Below are 20,761 nucleotides of genomic sequence, written 5' to 3' on the forward strand. Positions count from 1 at the left end.
TCCTTTTCTTTGTTTCTTTGGGATCTTCGTTTGTTACACAGGGGCCATTTTATGCAGTATGGCCATGTAGACAAAAGCCTTGACATGCACACACAAAAAGAATTCTAGAAGACAAGGGAGTAGCTTGGATACCCTTCCTTATCTTATGGGTGCTTATAAGTGGTCTTCGTTAGCTTCAGAGTTGCCTTCTGGGGGGTTCTTCCCATGTAGTTATTTCCCGCAGGGGAGAACAAACATTGCCAATTCTGTTTTATTTCCCCATGTTGGAAGAATTCTGCTTCTGTTGGAAATGATTGCAGGGTTAGTTGCTTAGGATATTTTTGCTGGTAGTGGGTATGGTTTTTATTTTCATTTTTTATATTAACTTTTCTCCTTGAAAGTAGTTTTGCAGGTAGATTTTATTATTGTTCTAGTCCCTTTCAGAGTGCAGGTAATTAACATTCATTTCACCACCACCACCTATCATAGATACCTGTGTAATATACAGTTAAGTGGAATATTTAAAATATTAAAAGTACTTTTCCAAAGTGATAAAACATTGTTAACTGTTCAGAACACTCATTAGCTTCTGACTTAATGCAGTCTATTTTCCCTCTCTGTTACTTTAAGGCTAAAACTTTGAATTTATTGTATAGTTGGAATAAGTTATCCCTGCTGCACATAATGAATTGATTTAGCTGTGACATTAGGGTCTATCAGAAAATGGACTTCTTAGTAGATTGAGCCCAAAATTTAGCAATAAAAAGCTATTCATTTTAAATAGCATCAGTTAATTCTGCTTTTTGATATAAATATTTTAAAGCTTGTACAAACTGGATTAATGTTCCTCTAGGGTAATTAAATGAAAAATTGGTAACTTATTAATCTCTCTCTTTCTCTTTCCTCTCTTCCTTGCTCTCTGCCCTCACTCCCCTTCTTGCTCTTTATCTTTCCAAACTGATAAATCTTTCTCTCCCTGTCTTGTCTCCTCCCTGTCTTCCTGGTTTCTTCTCCCCCATTCTTCTTTCCCCCTTGTTTCACCCCCCCCCTTACCATTTTTCTCTTTCCAAATTTAATCTTTCTTTCATTTTCTTTCTTTTCTTTTTTTCCTTTCTCATTCTTTCTCTTCCCCTCCCAAAAATATGCCTTTACAGAAACATAAGGTAGATCTTTTCTACAAACTGCGCCATGTGATGAATGAACTCATTGACCTACGTAGACAGCTGCTGTCAGGTCACTTGACACAGGATCAGGTGCGAGAGGTCAAGAGACACCTCACAGTGAGGCTGGACTGGGGCAATGAGTAAGTACAGGTACCAGCTGGGTACTGTTTGTTCTAATTACTTTAAATAGCTTTTATTTAGAAAAAAAAATCTTTTCAATAGTATTTGTAAGCAGGTAGAACATTTGTTAATTTGGAAGCCATATACAACTTTTTACAGTGAGTTTACTGCATAGGTCTTATACTACTACTATCAAATGACCAATATGCTTATTAGTAGATTCTCTCTAAGGCTGCACTTTTAAAAGGTTCAGGTCAATTTACTTTATTTGTTTCAGTGAAGTGATTGTTATGCCTGGGAAGATGTGATTGTAGATAGTAAAAATAAATAAATAAATAAAATAAAATAAAATAAACAACACTATTTTCATTGAAGAAGTATTTTAATGGTTGGTGCAATTACTATAGAATCTCACTGGCAATAATGACACTGGAACTGAGGCTGTGAAAATGCAGATTTTTGATATAATCTATGTATTTGGCTATTGATGACATTTCTCAAATGCTTGGACTCCTTGGTCAATTTCACTGTGATTTTGTAGAGAATGTTTTTAAAGAGTCAATGAAAACTGCAATTCAGATAGAAGGTGAAATGGTAATAAGCTACCATTAAACAAAAACTAGCCCTTCAGCAGAATTGTTTTTGTTCTTACATAAAGTGTATCAGACAGGTAAGTTTTGCTTGACATGCATATGACCTTTTCAAAGAAAGTATCCCCCTCAGGCATATAGCCACTATTTTTCATCCAGGAGTAGGATTAGTGCTAATTAAAATACAGGGTGTGACAGGAGGCAGTTCTGTAACTCCATAGCTGAGGAAGAAAGGCAAATATTTGTCACTAACATAGCTCTTTTATGACTTCATTCCATAGTCATCTACTTCAGGTCTTCCTCCAAGAGATATACTTAAACATGGTCACGAAACTTTAGCTAGCACCCATTCTACATTTCACACCTCCCCTGTGGAAAGAAAGCTCTGAAGGACATCATCTAACAGATGTCATCAAGTCATTGTTCTGCAGCTTCATCTTATAGTTACCTTCCATTGTCATTCCCACTAAAGTAAGTGGGATCTAAGAAACTGTGCTTGAACATTACGTAAAACATTTTTTTCTCAAAGTTATATAAAACATTTTTTCTCAAGGAGTGTATTTAAATTAGTAACAGTGAGTAGCAAAAAAGTTTTAAGAATAAAAGATGAGGAGAGTGGACAGCAATGAAGAGAATAGGCTGCTCAACTTAGTGACTATAGAAAGTTTTTTTTTTTCAATACACTAAATGTAAAATCGTGAAATACAAATTACATTAAAACTATAAAAAATCTAATGCATGACAGCTGTGGAAAAACATCAGTTAAATCAGTAAATATAAATATGTTCATGATTCAATTCATTTGCTCAGAATGCTTATTTAGGGGAAAAAAGTGCTTCTTACTGTGTAAGAACAGGTATTATTCTCCCTAAAGAAAAAGGTACACAGTATCAGAGATAGATTCTGAAACAGAAGAGGGTATCAGTAAAGGAATTGTATAAATATCTTTTCAGTCATACGCCTTTTTAACTATATCTGTACGCTATGCAATATTTAAATGGGCATTTCGGCAGTCTTTCTGCAACATCACTTTCTTGTATCTCCCCTGAATTTTATTGTGAAATTCACAACCACATTTCCTAATCTGTTGAAAACAATGGTTTTCATATGCATGTTCACATAGTAATGCCGAATTTCTCAAACAATGACAAAATTCTTCTTTCATATTTGAGATTCGCAAATGAATGAAAAATGCCATTACTAACATGCATTAATATTAACTGAGAAACTTAAATACATGCAGTTTGAGTAGGTATATAATTGCTTAGGGTAGCATAATTTAATGGAAGACATTCTCCTGCCAAGTTACTTAGATGTGCATATCTACTATGTAGCACGTATCATTTAGGGTAAAGCTATTTTTATCTCAACCATGATCATTAATGCATTGCATTATTTGGGATAGAGTAATAAAAACATGAAATTCACATTTGTCTCCACCAGTTAGGAGGTTTTCTTTTCTGTTTTTTTGAACTGGTGTTTTTTTCCTTTAAATAACCTGGCAGTGGTTCTGGTAGTCATCCTGTGTGTTCTTGTAGGAGTTGGCAGAAATCAAAGAAAAAATATATGCCCTGGATTAGTAGTTACAGGGTGGGTGTTTGTTGTTGTTGTTGTGTGTGTAGTTTTTTGTGGGAGAAATCCTTTGGGCTGTTTCCATAACTCACCAGGGAATTTCTTTTTTGTTTTATTTTGTATATTTAGCCTAAAATATTAAGAACATTTGCTCTGTAGTTTGGTGTATTAAGAATGTAGGGATATAATTTAAAATTATTGCTTCTAACCTTTTGTATTGTTGCTAGTCATTCTTATAATGTAGTGCTAATTTCTACTTACTGTATCAATTTTATCTTTTTGTTACTTAGACTTTTTTTTTTTCTCTTCATTACAAAACTATGATACTGGATGAATCTTTTTTATGCTTTCTCTGCTAGTTATCCACGGTTAGGTTACTTGTGTATTCATGCAGTGGCTGGTATTACTGCATTTCAGTGCATTACTGCATTTCACATTCAAAAGAATACTTTTTCTAAGCATAATAGCATCTTAGTATTTTTAGACTTTCAGTTTTGAGCCTCTTAATTTATATTTTTGTGCAGTTAAAGTCTCATAATATTTTTTGCCTCCACGTCATGCTAGATTTTATACAGAACAATACAAATAGGTTTTTAAAAAAATCATCACTCTGATATAATTTGTGAGGACATTGCTCTATTGAAGTCTGAAATGCTATTAGAAATGTCCAGTAGTCTATAAATAACAAGGAAAAATGTGTATATCAGGAAACTATTTATATAAAATATATAGCTGGAAGTCTGCAACGATCATGTTATAAAGCTGAAATCTGCAGTTCCTCTCAATTTAAGTAAAGTTACAAGTAAAATCAAAACTTGACTTTGAAATATTCCATTATTGTTTTTTTTTAAACAAATAGTTGACTTTTTCAACTTTTACTAATGCTTAGTTCTTTAGAACTTGTGAAATGACATCTCTGATAGGAAAGGCTACCTGCAGATGTGCTCCAGCATTCACAAGAGAGGACCGACAATACTCTGATTTGCATATCTGCTATGTGCCCCAGCACTGTTTGAATGCACTTGTTCCAAATCAGAATTAATCTTATTTCCTAACAAAAATTTTTGTCATTCTAGAGACATACATCAAAAAGGAAGGAATTTGCCTCACAGAGTTTCTGTTTGAAATGGGAATGCTCTGCTTCTGCTCCAGTGCACAAAATTAATTGCAGCAGTGTGTGAATGCTTTATTTACCAAAAAGGCAGATGAAGATTCTTCAAAGTAATTCAACTTAAAAATCAGAGGTCATTTAAAATTGTCTTCAGGATTTATGCTTTCAGATTAATATAATACCTGTCAGGAGATTAACAGAAGGCATCCAAGCGCCTGACCGTAGTCACTTTCACATTTATACTGAGCAAAAATACTTGCTTCCCTACAAATCTGGGATACTCCATGTTAAGGCTCAGAAACAGAGTAGGGAAGGAGGAGCCACCAAAACTTTTGGATAGATAAGGCATAAGCAAGATGAGTTGGCAGGCTTGTGTTACTTGTTAGCCAAAGGTTATTCTTACATGAAATGTTGTTGAAGTCATTGCACTGAAAGAAATCTTTCAAATATAATAAGCTGCCATAAATCTGGCACTGAAAGATCCATAGGCAGAGGAAAGTTACAAATGAACGATTAAGAAGAAAACCAGAAAAAAAAAATAGAAATAGAACATATATTTTTTTACATCATTAATATAATGAAACACTTTTAATTCTGTGGTTTGTCTTTTACCTCAAAAATGTCATAGACATAGACAGTGTCAGTACCTACTTAATACTAAAATTTGAAGCACTTTAGAGGGAATAGTGTGATCCATTGAAGTAATCCATAGTCTGAAAGCTCTCAAAAAGTCCTGAGTTTCAGTGTTTCCATCCTTAGAAACTTGTTTTTGGAGTTTGACTTGCCACCTTGTTATAGTTTTCTTGATAAAAAGAAGTAATTACTTCCCAATAGTGTTGCAACAATTAACTTAAAATTTGTAAAATGTATCTGAAAATATGTATTGAATGTATACATGAGGTCACAATATCTTGAAATCCCTGTGAGATTTAAAGAAATCCTTACTATTGTAGTTGTCACATCTTACAGAAATTGTTGTTGTTACACTGAAGATGATCAAAGTAGCAGTGAACAATGTAAACAGCCATAAAGAAATGCCTTTAAGAAAGTTGCAGAAATAATAGCTCTCATTTCTTCTGAATATGCTCCACCCCCCCCCCGTCCCGTCCCGGAACTCTCTTGGACGTCAGCCTTGGAAGAAAACCTTAATATCCTCACTCTGTAGCCTGATGCTTCCATGATCAGAAGTATTTGCTGCCATTTCTATTAATCAGTTCCTTACTGAGATTGCTTACTTTCTACTACTCCTCATCAACTTCATTTTAAAAATAATCTCCTGCATAACATTACATCAATGCTTTACTATTTTCCTCAAAACTTAGAGTCTTGCAGTTTATGTACAAAATAATTCTATCAAAGCGTCAAGTTGTATTAGTACAGTTTAATTTTTACAAACATGTTTTTCTTATATTTCATTTTCTGTTAATGTTTCTATTGTATTTCCATCAGTTGTATTCTTCTATTGTATTTATCGTATATATTCTTGTATTTATTTACATATACATGTACATATAAATGTACATATACATATGTATATTTACATATTACATATGTATATATGTGTTGTATATATTCTTGTATTGTATTTCCATCAAAGTCTGCATGTAGTTTATATGAATAGCTGCTGGAATCGTTAGTTACCATTCACCCCCTTTATTTATTTTTTTTTTGCATAAGAGAAATGTGAATGATATTAAATGAGCCTTTGCCATAGTCAGAGAAGGAATACAATGAAAATTTGTGGCTGCAAAGTTAAAGCCAGAGTCAGGGTAAAATGTAAGTCTTTTGGAGCAAGGGGGAGTAAATCCTGAATGCTCCCAGAATGTGATAAATTCTCCCAATCTTTTCTTCAAGATTGGATGTGCCTCCTAAAAATGTGTTTCAGTGAAATGACAGTAATTTCTGCAAGGATCTTGAAGGAAAATTTGCTAGGACTTGTGGTTTTATGAATTCAAAATGGTCTAGTATTCATATTGATAATATATGAAAGCATTATAAATTAAGATGGTTCTTTGAAGCTGCCATTAAAACTAAGTTGATTTTTTGTAGAAACCCAGTCAACCTGAAGTGGAGTTGTGTGTTCATCCCTTTCAGTCTTACGTTTAGTTCATTCAGTCTTACATCAGATAGCACTTTTCTCTATTAGTTTGTCTTGACATTACTTGAGAAGAAGTACCAGGAGATTTATTCAGGTGGTATATTTATTTATTTATTTTCTCCCAGAGAAAGTAAAATTAAATCTTAAGTTTTAAAGATTGCTACATGGAAGAGAAGGAATATCTGCATGTCAGCAGGAATTGTCCTAGACATATGGTACCAAGAGATAGTTGACAGGCTTGGGAATTTTTTGTAGGTGTACTTGGGAAATATTTGTGAAAGTCAGTAGAGTGTTAAGACAGAATAAAAAAAAAAAAAAAAAAAAAGAAGAAGAAATGTTGTGGAGAGAGGAACTGTCAAATAGACAAAATAGCACATTATCTAATTTTTATGCATGCTGTGTTTTGCAGAAAAAAATTCTTGGCAGCTGGTGCTCTTGTATTCCCAAGTACTTGATAATAGAGGGTGAAAGTGGGCCACTAACTGTCGTTGTCATTGCAAACATTGTCAGTTCTCTGTGGACAAAAAATTAAAAATAAAAAAATAAAAATTGATACAAATAAAATGCATAAACCTGAACTCCAACTTGGGCAATATTAGTAGTAAAGGAAAAAATACCTTTATCTGCTGGGAGGAGGTACTGCACAGGATTAACATAGTATTAAAGAACGAGAATCTTCTGTCTGGAAATCCATGGTGTTAAAGGATTTAACTAAAAATAGGGCATCAGATAAGTTTCACAGGGATACTGGTGCAGTTGTGTTGAACATTATTAAGTAGAAGATAATACCTTTGTCATGTATTGGGTAATGAGTCCAAGCAGTTTGACCTTAGTTCTCTAGAGGGTTGAAATTATGAGACCAGAACAATATTAGGCTATGATTAGATGTGGCAATTTTATCCTGTACATTTCTGACAGTGCTTTGTAACTGCATAAGAACTGTAATGCAGTGTTCTGTGTGTTTGATCACTTTATTAGGAGTTTGTCGTCATCCATATGTTGAGAAATTACTTCATGAATATACTTTAAATGTGTGCATGTGTGTACACACATGTGAGTGGTATACTCTTTTAAAAGTGGTTTAGATATTCAGACTCATGAAAATTCCTGCAAATAAATACGACGAGCATTAGCTTTAATTTGAAACATTTTGAAGTGGATCTTCTCCTTACTACTATTTTGACCTGCAACCATTTGTTACATTTTTGGTCTTCCTATACGTAGACTCCAATGGCAGCTGCAGTTGGGGATTACTTAATGTGTTCTCAATTTAATCTTTTTCACTTGGTAAACAGAAAGTAATTTTCAGCTTTACAGATACAGTTTTCTGCTACTGGTCTGGGCTTAATCAAGACAAAGTGTGTGAAAGGTATAAAATTATCATTTTCACAACTTAGCACTAGAGTTTAGAAATTTTTATTTGGCATGAAAATTTAATTGAAGGAGGAAAAATGTTCTTTTTTCCACTGAAAATATAATTGTTTTTGTCAAAGAACTAAAAATACAGAAATTCCCATTTGTCTGCAAAATATTTTAATGGCAATTATAGCACTGCCTGTTTGCCAGTAAGTGGACGTGGGCTGAACTGTGTTTTTTGAGAGATGATGGTTTGGGGACATAATTAAAGATGGAAAGCCTGATTAAGTAGAGTTCTTAAAAAATAAAAATAGGGACTTGGGAACTTAAGGGAAATGATTAAAAACGCAGTGGTCAACAAAGGCATCTAGGCTTCGTACAAACTACTGGCTCTTACTTGCTGCTGTTTTAAGTTAATTGCTCAGAAAGAGACGCTGCATTGCCTGGAGGCTTCTGTTTATTGTACCGTACAACTATTCTGTGGTACCTGAGGGTTTTTCAAATAAAAGTTTTCATTTGCCATCAGGAACAATGCAGTGCAGAATGTTTCTTTAAATACAAAATTAAATTGGATTTTGTTTTAGTTGTCTATTTCATAACAAATGTGAAAGAGTAGTGTCCATAAGGGTACCTCTTCTGATTTTTTTTTCTAGGTTAAGAAATTTCATATAAAATATGTGTAAATGAAATATCAAAGTTATGTAAGAATGAAAGGGGGGAAGTGGTTCATTTGTGTGTCTTTAATTTTACTCCTAATATGTGTAATTAGAATAGCTTTTTATTGTAACTGTCTGAGTGCTTTATGCCTCAGAGCCTGAGCAACTATAGAGCAAAAAAGAATTTCCTAACCAGCCCTCCTTTTTGCACTAGAAGACCTTTTTGTTAGTTTATGTATTTGATCTAAGCCGAAATCCTATTTTAGTTTGGACTAATCAGAAGTGTGCAAATATTGTGTGCACTATAAATACCAATTAAAATTCCTTTTGGTATTTTTCTAGCTATTGCTCAAGAATTTATAAGAATGTTTATGTATCATGTTTCTACGTGGATAAAGTTGGGGGTTTAGTTGCATGAGCACCAGGAATTTCATTCAAAGCAGCTTCCGAAAGCAAAGGATGTATTTGCACCTTTGAATAGGGTCACTGATTGAACTTTTTTTCATTACGTAGCGAAGAAACCTACCTAATTACTGCAGCAGAAATCAGAGTACTAACTTCACTTGCCTACTACATCTCCAATTAACATGTTCTGGATACTGCCTGAACATACTGGCCAAAACACTACTTGCTACAGCTTCTCTGAAGTCAGTGAACAAGGAACAAATCCAGTGTCTTTCTGTTTATTTACATTTACTTTTATTTAGAAAGCTTCTTTTTATTCATTAACAATTGCAAAAAGATTTAAATACAATTCAATATTTGTCTCCTTGTACTTGAGTAAGTATATGTAGCGGGTGATTGTGGATGTTAATGCATTATACTTACCATTTCTCCTTTCTTCTCTTTTGCAGACATTTGGGCCTAGATTTAGTTCCTCGGAAGGACTTTGAGGTTGTGGATTCAGATCAGATCAGTGTTTCAGACCTTTATAAAATGGTAAGAAATCCATGAGACATTCCTGTGAGTTTTCACTTTGGGAGGGAAAGAAGAGGAAAAAAATATTTCGTCTTACATATTATGTCTTGATTGCAATAGCGTGGTAAGCTTTCCATAGGCTTTTTTAACATGTTTTTCATCTACACCCTTACCATGAGAATAGTCAGTGTCTCAAGTACCCTGAGTTCATTTTAGTAAGAATGAACCAACTTTGTTTTGGAAGTGGCACACTATATACAATTTAAATGCAATTTACAAAATAACCTAGTATGAAAAATAGAGAAACTAACTTTGAATGTTGTTTCTTTCTACTTTTTTTTTTCCTTAAATATGCTTTTTCAGAAGTAGCAAAAGAAGTCATAAAAAGACAAATCTGTCAGGCACAGATAATGGAAATAATTTTAAACTTTGTTGCTAAAATCGATGTATTAGCATTAAATGAAGCAGCAATAATATTTTTTCACTATTCATATAATTTAAGAAAAATAAGTCTGGAAAATCTTAAAAGGTCATCCAGTCCATTCTTCCACGTAATGTCAGGATCAACAGTCTCTGTCAGTTGTGACAATTTCGTCTGTTTCTAAAAATCTCTTGTGACTGAGAATCCACAGCCTACTCAGGCAGTCTTTGCAATTTGGTAATTTTATTAATGGTGAAAATAAAATGTATACTTCTGTTGTTGTTGTTGAAGTATAAGCTTCACATCTTCCTGTTGTGTCCACGGTGAGAGATTATTCCCTGCCTGTTTGCACCGCAGTTTATGTGCTTGAATACTGTTGTCCCATTTGGTCTTCTCTTCCTTAGGCAAGACAACTCCATTTATATTTTCCTTCAAAGGTCAGATTTTCTAGACCTCTGCTTCCCACATGTATTTTGTAGACATTATACAAGATAATCTGCCATTTGCCATTTAATACCTGCCTTTTCCATTTATACTGTTGAATTCTGTCCGGTAGGAAATAGGACGCTTCATAGTATCACTGTCATAATAGCTTGCGGACGTCTGTTCATTTGAAAGTGCCATGAACCAGGCAGATGACCATGCAAGTTTTATTGACATACAACGAAGAAGTTTTAACAGGCTGCTGTTGGGTTACATGATTGTTAATTCAAACAGCAATTATTAACTTGCTGGTAGAGATAAAAGTGTTCCTTACTGTAAGATCTAGTGTTAGTCAACCTACTTTCATTGATTAAAACTTCCTGAGCCTGCAGTTCATCAGAAGTTGCATGAGTCTAGAAAGTCCATGAGAGCCACTGTCTGATTCTTCCAGGAGAGTCTGCAGATAAAAAGAAAAATCTGCTTACAGGATGTGCATAAATAATAAACATCTTGGCCCCATTTCAAAGATTTTTTGAGCTCACAGAAGATGGAAGGAGACTGAATAAGTTACGTAAAGCAAAACTAATTCTTGAACATTAAGGCCATCTCTGTTGTGTGGCAATGTCCTTTAGAAACCATATCTCTTTCATTTTAGTAGAAATGTTTTGGATTATTTATATCATATTACAGTGGTTTTCATGAAAAGAAATAAAAATTGTGCTACGTAAGGGAAAAGAAAAAAACAACAACAAAGTCCAGCACTCTGCAGTACTGATTTATAAGTTTGTTCCTGATTTGCCATAGACTGAGGAGGGTTTGGTGCTATTACAGGAGAATTTTCCTTCACATAGAGTACAGAAACAACTATCAGTACAAAATTAAATTGGTAATGACTCAAAGAATGCAAGTTAAGTTGCTAATGGGATTACTTTCTTACTCTGTGCTTCTTTCTGAAGGTGTTATGTTGTTTTTGATTTTATTCTGAATACTTGTAGTACAGCAAACATTTAATTGTCAGAGTTGTCTGATTACATCCCTATCTTAGTCCTGAAGAAAATGTCCACGGCAGTTTTCTGCTCAGATCTGTGCTAGTATTTAGAGCATGACCATTAGTTGGTTCACACTTCACAATCGCTTTAGTTTGTAGATTCAGGAAGACAGTGCTGTCTAATCACATCTAGTACATAGAAGGCAATTTCAGGAACCAAAACATCTGAGAACTTAGTATTTGCCTAACTTAAATTTTGTAGCGATTGAAGATTTTTTTTTTAACCCATAGAGAGAATTTCTCTGTACTTCCAGCAAAATACTTAATGGATTATCAAATCAGCAATGAGGTTTTACATTGCAAAATAATCTTGTGGGAATAGTCATGAGAGCCCAATTACTTTTCCATATTTGCAGAATTGTAGAATGTTAAATGTACCATAGAAAATAGGTCTCATATTAGCAGAAAAATGGATGAAGTAACCCTAGGCTTTCCCATCTGTGAGAAGAAATTGAAGCATTTTATACAGAGTTATTAGGCTCAGCATTACTTCCACTGGTAAAATTTTCAATTTAAAAATTTTGTGCTTCTTTTTTAACTCCCATTTTACTTTGCTATATGTATTTGTGACTACTGTGTGAGGGTCGTTCTCTTCATCTCTTTGTCAGAACTGTTGTGCTCTGAGGCCTTGTATATCCAGCTTCTCCAAATGAATCATTATGAAGGCAAATCTTAGTGACTTCAGGATGAGCAGTCAGAAATTGTCATTATTCTTGAAAGAAACCAAATCACTCATTCCTTATGATGATATTTGTGATTTTACCTAATACAATCAAATACCTTTTTTTTTACTTTAATTTTTTAATTTACATTACTTTTGAAACAGTGAGATACATTGTCAGAATTCTGCCCCCGGAGCTCAGTGCTGGATTTGTCACTAGATTGAAGCTGTCATTCATTAAGCAACGCAAGTCTAGCAGAATGTCAGTAACCCTTGGACAGTACTCTTTGGTAAAAGGAGTTGCAAGACAAATGGCAGGAGGTATTTTGAAGAATCAGAAATGTTCAAACCTGGCCATTCAGTATGTTTTGTTTTTCTATAGATGTATTGATTTGTGTATGCGTGTTCAGGGAGAATTTAGCAGTTGTATGAAAAGCACAACTACTGGCTGTGTTACTGATAGGTTTAACCATTTCTGTCAACTATCTTAAAAAAAAAAAATGACCAGAGTTTCTAATTAAAAAGACAAGTGCAAAATTAATATGCTGCCATCACCTCATATTTGGTTATGCTTTACTCTGAAAATGAGTTTGGTAAGAGTGAGTAGTTACAAAATTTGAAAATAGAGGCTTCAATTGCCCAGGTCTTTACTAGAAAAGGAAGCTAACTGAACACGGACTGTGGAGGAAGTTCCTAAAATCTCTCAGTGATTTCTTTGTTTATTCAATGAAGCTGGTGGTTAAAGGACAGGTTTGTATATATCTGATTCTAAGCCAGCTCTTCAGAAGTTGATTGAGAATGTGAAGTTAGAAAGCAGTTTGAGGCTGACATGGTTGTGATGGGATTTACTTTTCAAGAATCATTAGGGAAGGAAGGAGGAAGCCCAACAATAGAAAACTGGTATTGGTAGGTAAGTGGAACAAAAACAAAAAATTCCAACTATTTCCAACAAGGACGTAAGTAATAGTGAATGTGAACTTGTTCAGAATAAGCAATGTTAAGATGTTCCAATGTATTTCCAGAACAGAAATCTAGTGGGTAGAGAAAGAGCAGCTGATGCTGCCATTAGATTTTCATATAGAAAAATATGTGGTTCTAATTGAAATTCTCCTAAGATCATTAGTTCTAGATGAAATTTCTGTAAAGTAAGCACAAAGCTAATTAGTAAAACCCCACTGGAAAAAAATAAAAAGAATGGTTGTCAATAATTTGGTTCAATGGGGAGGCAGGGGGAGGGAGAATGAATCTTGCTTGCTGCCAGAGTGCTCTTCCAACTTACATCAAGCTTCCTGTTCAACAGAACCCTGCTGGTCAATTCCCAGCCTATACCACAGAACTATTAGCTTGTTCAGGTGCAAGACTTTGCATTTATCCTTGCTGAATTTCATAAGCTTCCTATTAGCTAATTCCTCTGGATTGCCTAGGTCCCTCTGAACAAAGGTGATCTTCTTGAATGCATTGATTACTGCCCTCAGCCTAGTATCATCTGTGAATGTATTAGATCAGGTAGGTCTTAAGATAGACTCCTGACAATCTAGATGTGTTGGTTTTTGTTTTTACTACTACACTTAGCCCAACCAGATGTGACTTCACAACTTGGGTAGAAGGATGGCTGCAGAAGACTGTATTGAAGGCCTTGCTAAGGTCAAGGTAGACATCATCTACTAGTCTTTTACCATTCAGAGATCTAGTCATTTTACAGGTTGATCAAGCATGATTTAACTTTGGCAAATCCGTGTTGGCTGTTTTCAGTCACCTTCTATTTCAAGTGCCCAGAACTGGCTTCCAACGCAGACACTTTGAGAAATGGTATGTGAAACTAAGCAGCTGTATAGTAATCGTACAGAAACCAGGATAACTTGAGCAGTTTAAGTAACTGATCTTTTCTATGCCAACTGATTCTGAATGGTTACAGGTGACAAAGATTAAATAGGCAACCCAGCCAGCTAATCTAAGAGGGCTTTAACATTCTGAAGATGCTGCAGTAGAGAAACAGGCCATGGAGCTGGAGATCATTTCTTCTGTTGGCAGTGTGAAAGAGGGCATTTTTACAACTGTGCATGTAAACAGAAGTCAAAAGAGGCCGTTTAACTTTCCATCGTCTTGATTTAATCTCTTTATAGAGATTAACTTTTGCGATAGCAAATTGTATTTTTCTTCTGTGGGGAACAGTTTGGAAAAAGTGTTGATGAATACATGTTGTGGAATATCTTTTATTTTCATCTCTTAAAGCTATAAGGTTATCAACATATCATGCAGCTCCTACTAGAAAGCGTGTATCTTTTTTCAGAATTAGATGTTGGGCATGTAATAGAGATAGTAGAGAATGAAAAGAATATGTATTAATGTGTGGTAGTGTTAATATTTCAGTTAAAAATGCTAATGTTAAGATGAATATGCATGGACAGGCATGGCAGAATCACTAATGATGCGCTTTTTAAAGAGCTCAGAAACCTTTTCAATTTGGATTAGTGTTTAAATCTCCATTTGGAGATTAAATGGGTTCAGTAAGACTTGCAGTCCATTTTCTGATTATAACATTTCCTTTTAGTATTGTGGTTTAGCTCAGCCGGCAACTAAGCACCACACAGACATTCACTCACCCTCCCCCCTCCCTATCTGGGATGGGGGAGAAAAACAGGAAAATGAAGCCTGTGGGTTGAGATAGAGACAGTTTATTAAGACAGATAATAATAATAATGATAATAGTACTACTAATAATAATGTGTATGAAACAAGTGATGCACAGTGTAATTGCTCACCACCCGCTGACCGATGCCCAGCCTACCCCCAAGCAGCCAGCCCCCCCCACCCCAGCTAGCCACAGAATCACTGAATTTCTAGGTTGGAAGAGACCTCAAGATCATCGAGTCCAACCTCTGACCTAACACTAGCAGTCCCCACTAAACCATATCCCTAAGCTCTACATCTAAACGTCTACCCCTATATATTGTTTAGCATGACCCCAGATGGGATGGAATACCCCTTTGGCCAGTTTGGGTCAGCTGTCTTGGGTCTGTCCCCTCCCAGCTCTTGCTACACCCCCAGCCTGCCCGCTTGCAGGACAGAGCAAGAAGCTGAAAAGTCCTTGGCTTAGTGTAATCGCTGCTCTGCAACAATTAAAATATCAGCATGTTATCAACACTCTTCTCATCCTAATTCAAAACATAGCACCCTACCAGCTGCTAGGTGGAAAGCTAACTCTATCCTAGCTGAAACCAGGACAAGTATGAAGGGCTTTAAATACAGGATCATCCTCTCAGTGTCTAGATGTCAGTTGTTTTTGTTTTTAAACAAATGCAGCTTTTCATGCACCAGCATACTGATGGTTGAGGACTTAGGTATCCCCTTATTTAAAGGAGAATACATAAACTATGGAGTATATGGTGATGGACTTCTCAAAAAAAAAGTTTTTAGAATGTTGGAAATTATGTCTAGCTTGTGCAGCCATTTCTATTCAAAACTAAGGTAAATATCACCTGTAAAATCTATTAGTCTAACAAATGGCTTAATTGAAATCCACTAAGAAACCTAGTGGTCTTGCGAGTAATGATATATTTTGGAGGGAAAAAAGACAGTGAAGAGTTGATAATAAGCTTGAACAATCATATTTTTAAAATACAGTTTAATGCTACACAGATACAAATATTTCTTAACTCTCAAAAAGGCTTAAATTGTACTCTTCTGTATCTCCACAGCATTTGTCAAGTAGACACAGTGTCCAGCAGAGCACGTCACAGGTAAACACCACCTACGTAAGAATTTTTGTTCTCTTTAAGTCTTTGATAATGTATCTGTATATAAAGGTAGGATGGTGATTATTGGTTAAGTCACTACCCAAGTTCATCAAAAGATCCTCAGAATAATTAACTTAAGCTCCTTCTTCAACTTCCACGTAAGCCTCTTTTCCTCAGTTCTGAGTGTTCTGAATTGAAAAAGTTCTCAATTGAGATCGCAAGCCTGTCTGTCCACATGAGTCTTCTTTCTACCTGCTAACACATAGCTTAGGAGGCTTTTATTTCATGTATCCTTTCTGTAGTAATTTAATCCTTTCTTGGTCTTGGAATCTGGGTCTAATCTTTACTAGAGATCTGTGTTTCCACAGGTACCAGTCTTTAAAGGATGAGGATTTACTTGGATTTAATTCAAAATCCAGAACAAAATTCATTTTAAGCGGTATTGTGAAAGCTAGTACAGATTTGGGTGGAAAGTATGAAAATATTAAGATTCTCTTTGTTAGCATCTACCTATCTAGCACATTCAGAGGAGACTAGCCTAGTGAACTTAGGTTATTCATGCAACCCATTTATTAAAATCAGCATACAATGGATAAAGTAGTACCAGAATTAAAAAATAATTATTTCTAGTTAATACTCTTTTTTCTCCACCCCAGTTCTCACTGTTGTAAATACGTCTTGATATACTGAGCCAAAAATAAAAAGCTTTCTGCTATTCGACTTTATTGGTTGCTCATGTTATCAACCAATATCAACTAACAATGAGATTTTTTTTGTTATACCTGCAGGGCTATTAGCCTCTAAGACCTTGTTCTAAATGATAACCATAAATGAATTACAGCTGTTAAAAAGAAATAACATAAAAGTTATTCTTAAATAATTGAGTAGAAGTTCATCTACTGCAAAAGGAAATCATCAAGAATTACTATAACACTGTCTTACTAGAGCTTATTTTTCGTACCAAAATCAATACAATATTTGAGAAGCAGGGTTGATTTGGCTTACTTGAAAAAAAATCACTTCAATTTTATAAACAATATTTTTTACTTACTTGATTTCATGACTTCTCAGCTGTTCAAATTAAAAGTAGGGGGGAAAAAAGAGGAAGAAAAACCTTGTCATTTATCATACAATCATTGAGTCATTCAGGTTGGAAAAGAACTCTAAGATCCAACCTTTAACCTACTATTAAATTCCACCATTAAACCATACTACTAAGTTCTACATCTATATGCTTCTTGAAGACCTCCAGGGATGATGACTCAACCTTTTTCCTGGGCAGCAGATTCCAATGCCATACAACCCTGTCAGTAAAGAAATTTCTCCTGATACCCAACCTAAACCACTCCTGGTCCAAGATGGGATGTATTTGAAGTTAAGCTTTTACTTGATGGAGAAAGAAAAGCAAAGTTTCAGTTGAAATTAAGTCAGTCATATTTCCTTTATTTGTGACAAAGTAAAATCACTTTCATTGTTTTTAATCAGGTGGATACAATTCGTCAGCGTCATGGAGAAGCTTGTCGTATGCCAGTGCCTCATCACTTCTTCCTCAGTCTAAAGAGCTTCACCTATAATACAATTGGAGAAGACACAGATGTCTTTTTTTCTTTGTATGATGTTCGAGAAGGGAAGCAGATCAGGTAGGACTTTATCATGTAATTAAAATGCTTTATAGGAAAAAAAAACTGAGCAAAGCACGTGATTATTGGAGAAAAGCATGTGAGCTATTCTCGTGACACAACTGAAAGGAGAACACCTAATCAGAATCTGACAGTCCTGCAATGCATACATGAGAATATCAATAATGCTGATCATTGTGTATAAAAATTTTTGTTTACATATAACCAAAGTATTGAAGGTACAGAACAGTTGAGTTTTATTTATGTTTCTGACTTGGTCTCTGCATATTACTGAAGGTCTTAGTGTTTAGTAGCTACATTTTTAGGGATGTTGTTTAAGAAATACCAATATTTGCAAGGTCATACTGTATGACTTTTGGAAGGAAGACTGCTGTGTGTTTGTGTGCTGAATTGAAGCTCTTGAGCTTTCATCCAGTCCTAGCTTTACAGGCATGTTACAATATTGCTTATTTCCATCACTCTTACTAGCAAGATAGATTGGGAAATTTGTATTCACCTTATGTCTAGGCCGGACAACTGCGCTGCTAAGTACCTTGAGGGTACTGATACTAATGTCAGCAAATATAAAATGTGCTGCATTTTTCCTTTGTAAATGTGTGTTTTGAAAACATCAGAACATGTAGAATAGTACTGCAGCATATATATTGTCTCAAAAATGAAGTGATCATAGCTTGTTGGCAGGGTTTTTTTGAGCTTTGATGAAAGTATGTCCTGACAGTTGACGCTGATGACTTCTGGTACTGTAGTCAAAACTGTCCTATATATTTCATCAAATGAGATTAGATTTGTCCCAAGCTGAGGAAAGAGCCCCTAGAACATTCCTTCCTTTCTTTGGAAGAACATCGTTCTGTCCAAGGAAGCTCAGAGTAGAAAGGTAATGGGTTTGTAGCTTTTCAGAATACAACCCACTAAAAAGTGTTATATATTAGAAAGCTCTAGTGACTTGATTACATCCGTCACCATTTAGTTTGGCAACTTAAAGATGGTTTTGCAGAATGTGGCAAGAATGTCTACTATGATGCTACATCATGCTTATTCACCCCCAATACCTGAGAAATGGTTGTTTTTATATAGGTAGGAATATATGCATATGGTTCTTCTATGAGAGAATTAACAGAAAATAGTTGTTAAGAGGGAAAGATGAAAATGGCAAACGAAAACAAAACAAACCCTATGTCAAAAAGCAGTAAAATATCAAATTATTTAGATGAGGAAAGCTGCAGTAAAGAGGAAGGGACAAACTGCTGCTGTGACGGTGGAAGGCCTCAGAAACAGCCTCAAAAGATTAATAGTCTTGGACTGCACTTTGCTTGGTATGTTAACATAGAGTGGGAAAACCTTGAGGGTTTTTGCCAGTGATAAAACGGAAGTAATAGTTACAATGAGAAAAAGTGCAAAGGGATTCAGGCAGATTTAAATATATATAATAACATTTTGATGTGCAAACAGTTGTTATTACTTAGCTCTTCATATTGTGCATCGATGAGCTGCTGTAGTAAAAACATTATTTTTATATTGTCTTATGTCCCAAAGAGGGATGGTGAAGGAGTGTGTAATGAGGCTAGGCTCTATTTTAGAGAAGAAACTTAAAAGTAGAAAACAAAGGCATTGCTACAAATTTAGAATGATGTGCTTATATCTGCTTTGGAAGATGAAGTCTCTTTCCTCTTTTGTGTGCCTCAGGAAATAGTACATTAAGGCTTTCTTAAAAAGAAAGCCTTTTTTTAAGGCTTTCCTTAAAAAAAAAAAAAAAAAGGCAAAGCTACATTCTACATTCTAAGTGAAATGGACAAATTGACTTTTATTAAATGGTTTTGATCTTGATGAATTTCTTATCCAAGCTTTTCCTACTGTTACGCTGGAGATTGACTGGCTTTCAGTGTTATTGCCTCGGACACAGTAGTTTACAACCTCATTGATCCTGCTGGTTGCAATAGTTATTTTCAAGTCTTTTTAACTAAAGAAAAATTAAGCCTTCCACTGTTTTTCAGCAGCTAAAGTAATAGTATGCACCAGTTATGGATTAGCAATCAGAAGGCTGGAGCTAGCTAGAGTTGAAATACAATTTAAGATGTATTTTCTGCTTCTGAATACAAGTATGGTATTGTACAGCTAGTGATTTGTGCTTTCTAAAAAGAAGCAGACAAAAGACAATGGTGGAGAAATATGGATATCGAGAACAATGCTGTTATCAGGGGTGTAAGACTTAGAGATTTTTGAAAAAGACTTTACTGTGACAAATTATAAAAACAAATACTTGTGAGTATAAAGAACTGGATTAATAAACAGCTGCCTCAATAACTTGTTTCAGCCCATACTAGAAACAACTTGTCAATTTGAGCATTAGATAATGGCTTACACCAAAAGGGGCAAAAGTCTATTTGTATGTTTTAAAGTCTTTGGGAAATTTTATTGCAAGTTATCCTGTATTTTTACATTCAAATACATTAGAAAAGCAACAAAACTTTAGTACTAAACTTTAATACCTCAGCTTGTTTGTCATGTTGAAGTTCAAGGGAAATGAGAAACTTGAGCTAGTTTTGATTACAACCAATGGGAAGTACAACCCATTGTTTGAATTACCTTGGAATGAATGACCGTGAAATGATAGTTTGTAATAATTGGAAAAGAAAGAAAACGTTAACATGAAGGTGGTGAACTTCAATAAGGCAGGTGTTGATAAACATTAAAAAAAAAAAAATGGTACAGAGGAAAGAAATTTGAGAGTTGTCACTTCCTTAGGACAATATAAAGAGCACAAGAAAATTGTTCCATTGTAAAGGAAAGATGAAATATATGGCAAAAATAGAAAGCCTGTATTCTGTGTTCTTTGACATAGTCTGGTAGAAAGTATTAAAAAAGAAACTGATGAAACCGCACAAGTGGGGACGGAAAAAGACAAAGTTGTAGAAAAATGCAATTAGCAAGGGACCTCAGTAGCAATGACGAATAAGTCCATAATGCTTTTGTTGTAAAAAGTTTGTGTTTTTTTTTTAGATCAAGAAATAACAGATTAAAGGGGACATTAAGCTATCAGCAGATGTTACCAAGATAGCAGGAGTATTTAATAACTGTTTTGCCTCCATTTCCCCCAAAAGGTCAAGTGCAATCAGATGACAAATGCAAAAAGTTCTGGAACAAATAAGCTATTTATTAGCACTTAGAAGCTCATAAGAAGAAAAGTAAAATTCAACATAGATGTGTCAAGCAGAAGTCACACTAATTTTATTCAATTATATGGGAGCTCACCTCAACAAAAAAGAAGCAT

The 20,761-nt window shown here is 34.8% G+C and overlaps 1 protein-coding gene across 1 annotated transcript in view; it reads left to right on the forward strand.

Moving 5' to 3' along the window:
- DOCK3 (dedicator of cytokinesis 3) overlaps positions 1-20,761 on the forward strand; it is a gene marked incomplete at its 5' end in the record, with an annotated part of 212,463 nt that overhangs the window by 64,075 nt on the left and 127,627 nt on the right. The window contains 4 exons of the mRNA XM_084292895.1: positions 1,134-1,282; positions 9,500-9,584; positions 15,815-15,856; positions 17,339-17,493. Of these exons, the coding sequence (XP_084149021.1) occupies positions 1,134-1,282; positions 9,500-9,584; positions 15,815-15,856; positions 17,339-17,493 (431 nt within the window). The remainder of the gene's footprint in view (positions 1-1,133; positions 1,283-9,499; positions 9,585-15,814; positions 15,857-17,338; positions 17,494-20,761) is intronic.

The sequence above is a fragment of the Netta rufina genome, assembly GCF_964035555.1.
Source record: "Netta rufina genome assembly, chromosome: 10".
Classification (NCBI taxonomy): domain Eukaryota; kingdom Metazoa; phylum Chordata; class Aves; order Anseriformes; family Anatidae; genus Netta; species Netta rufina.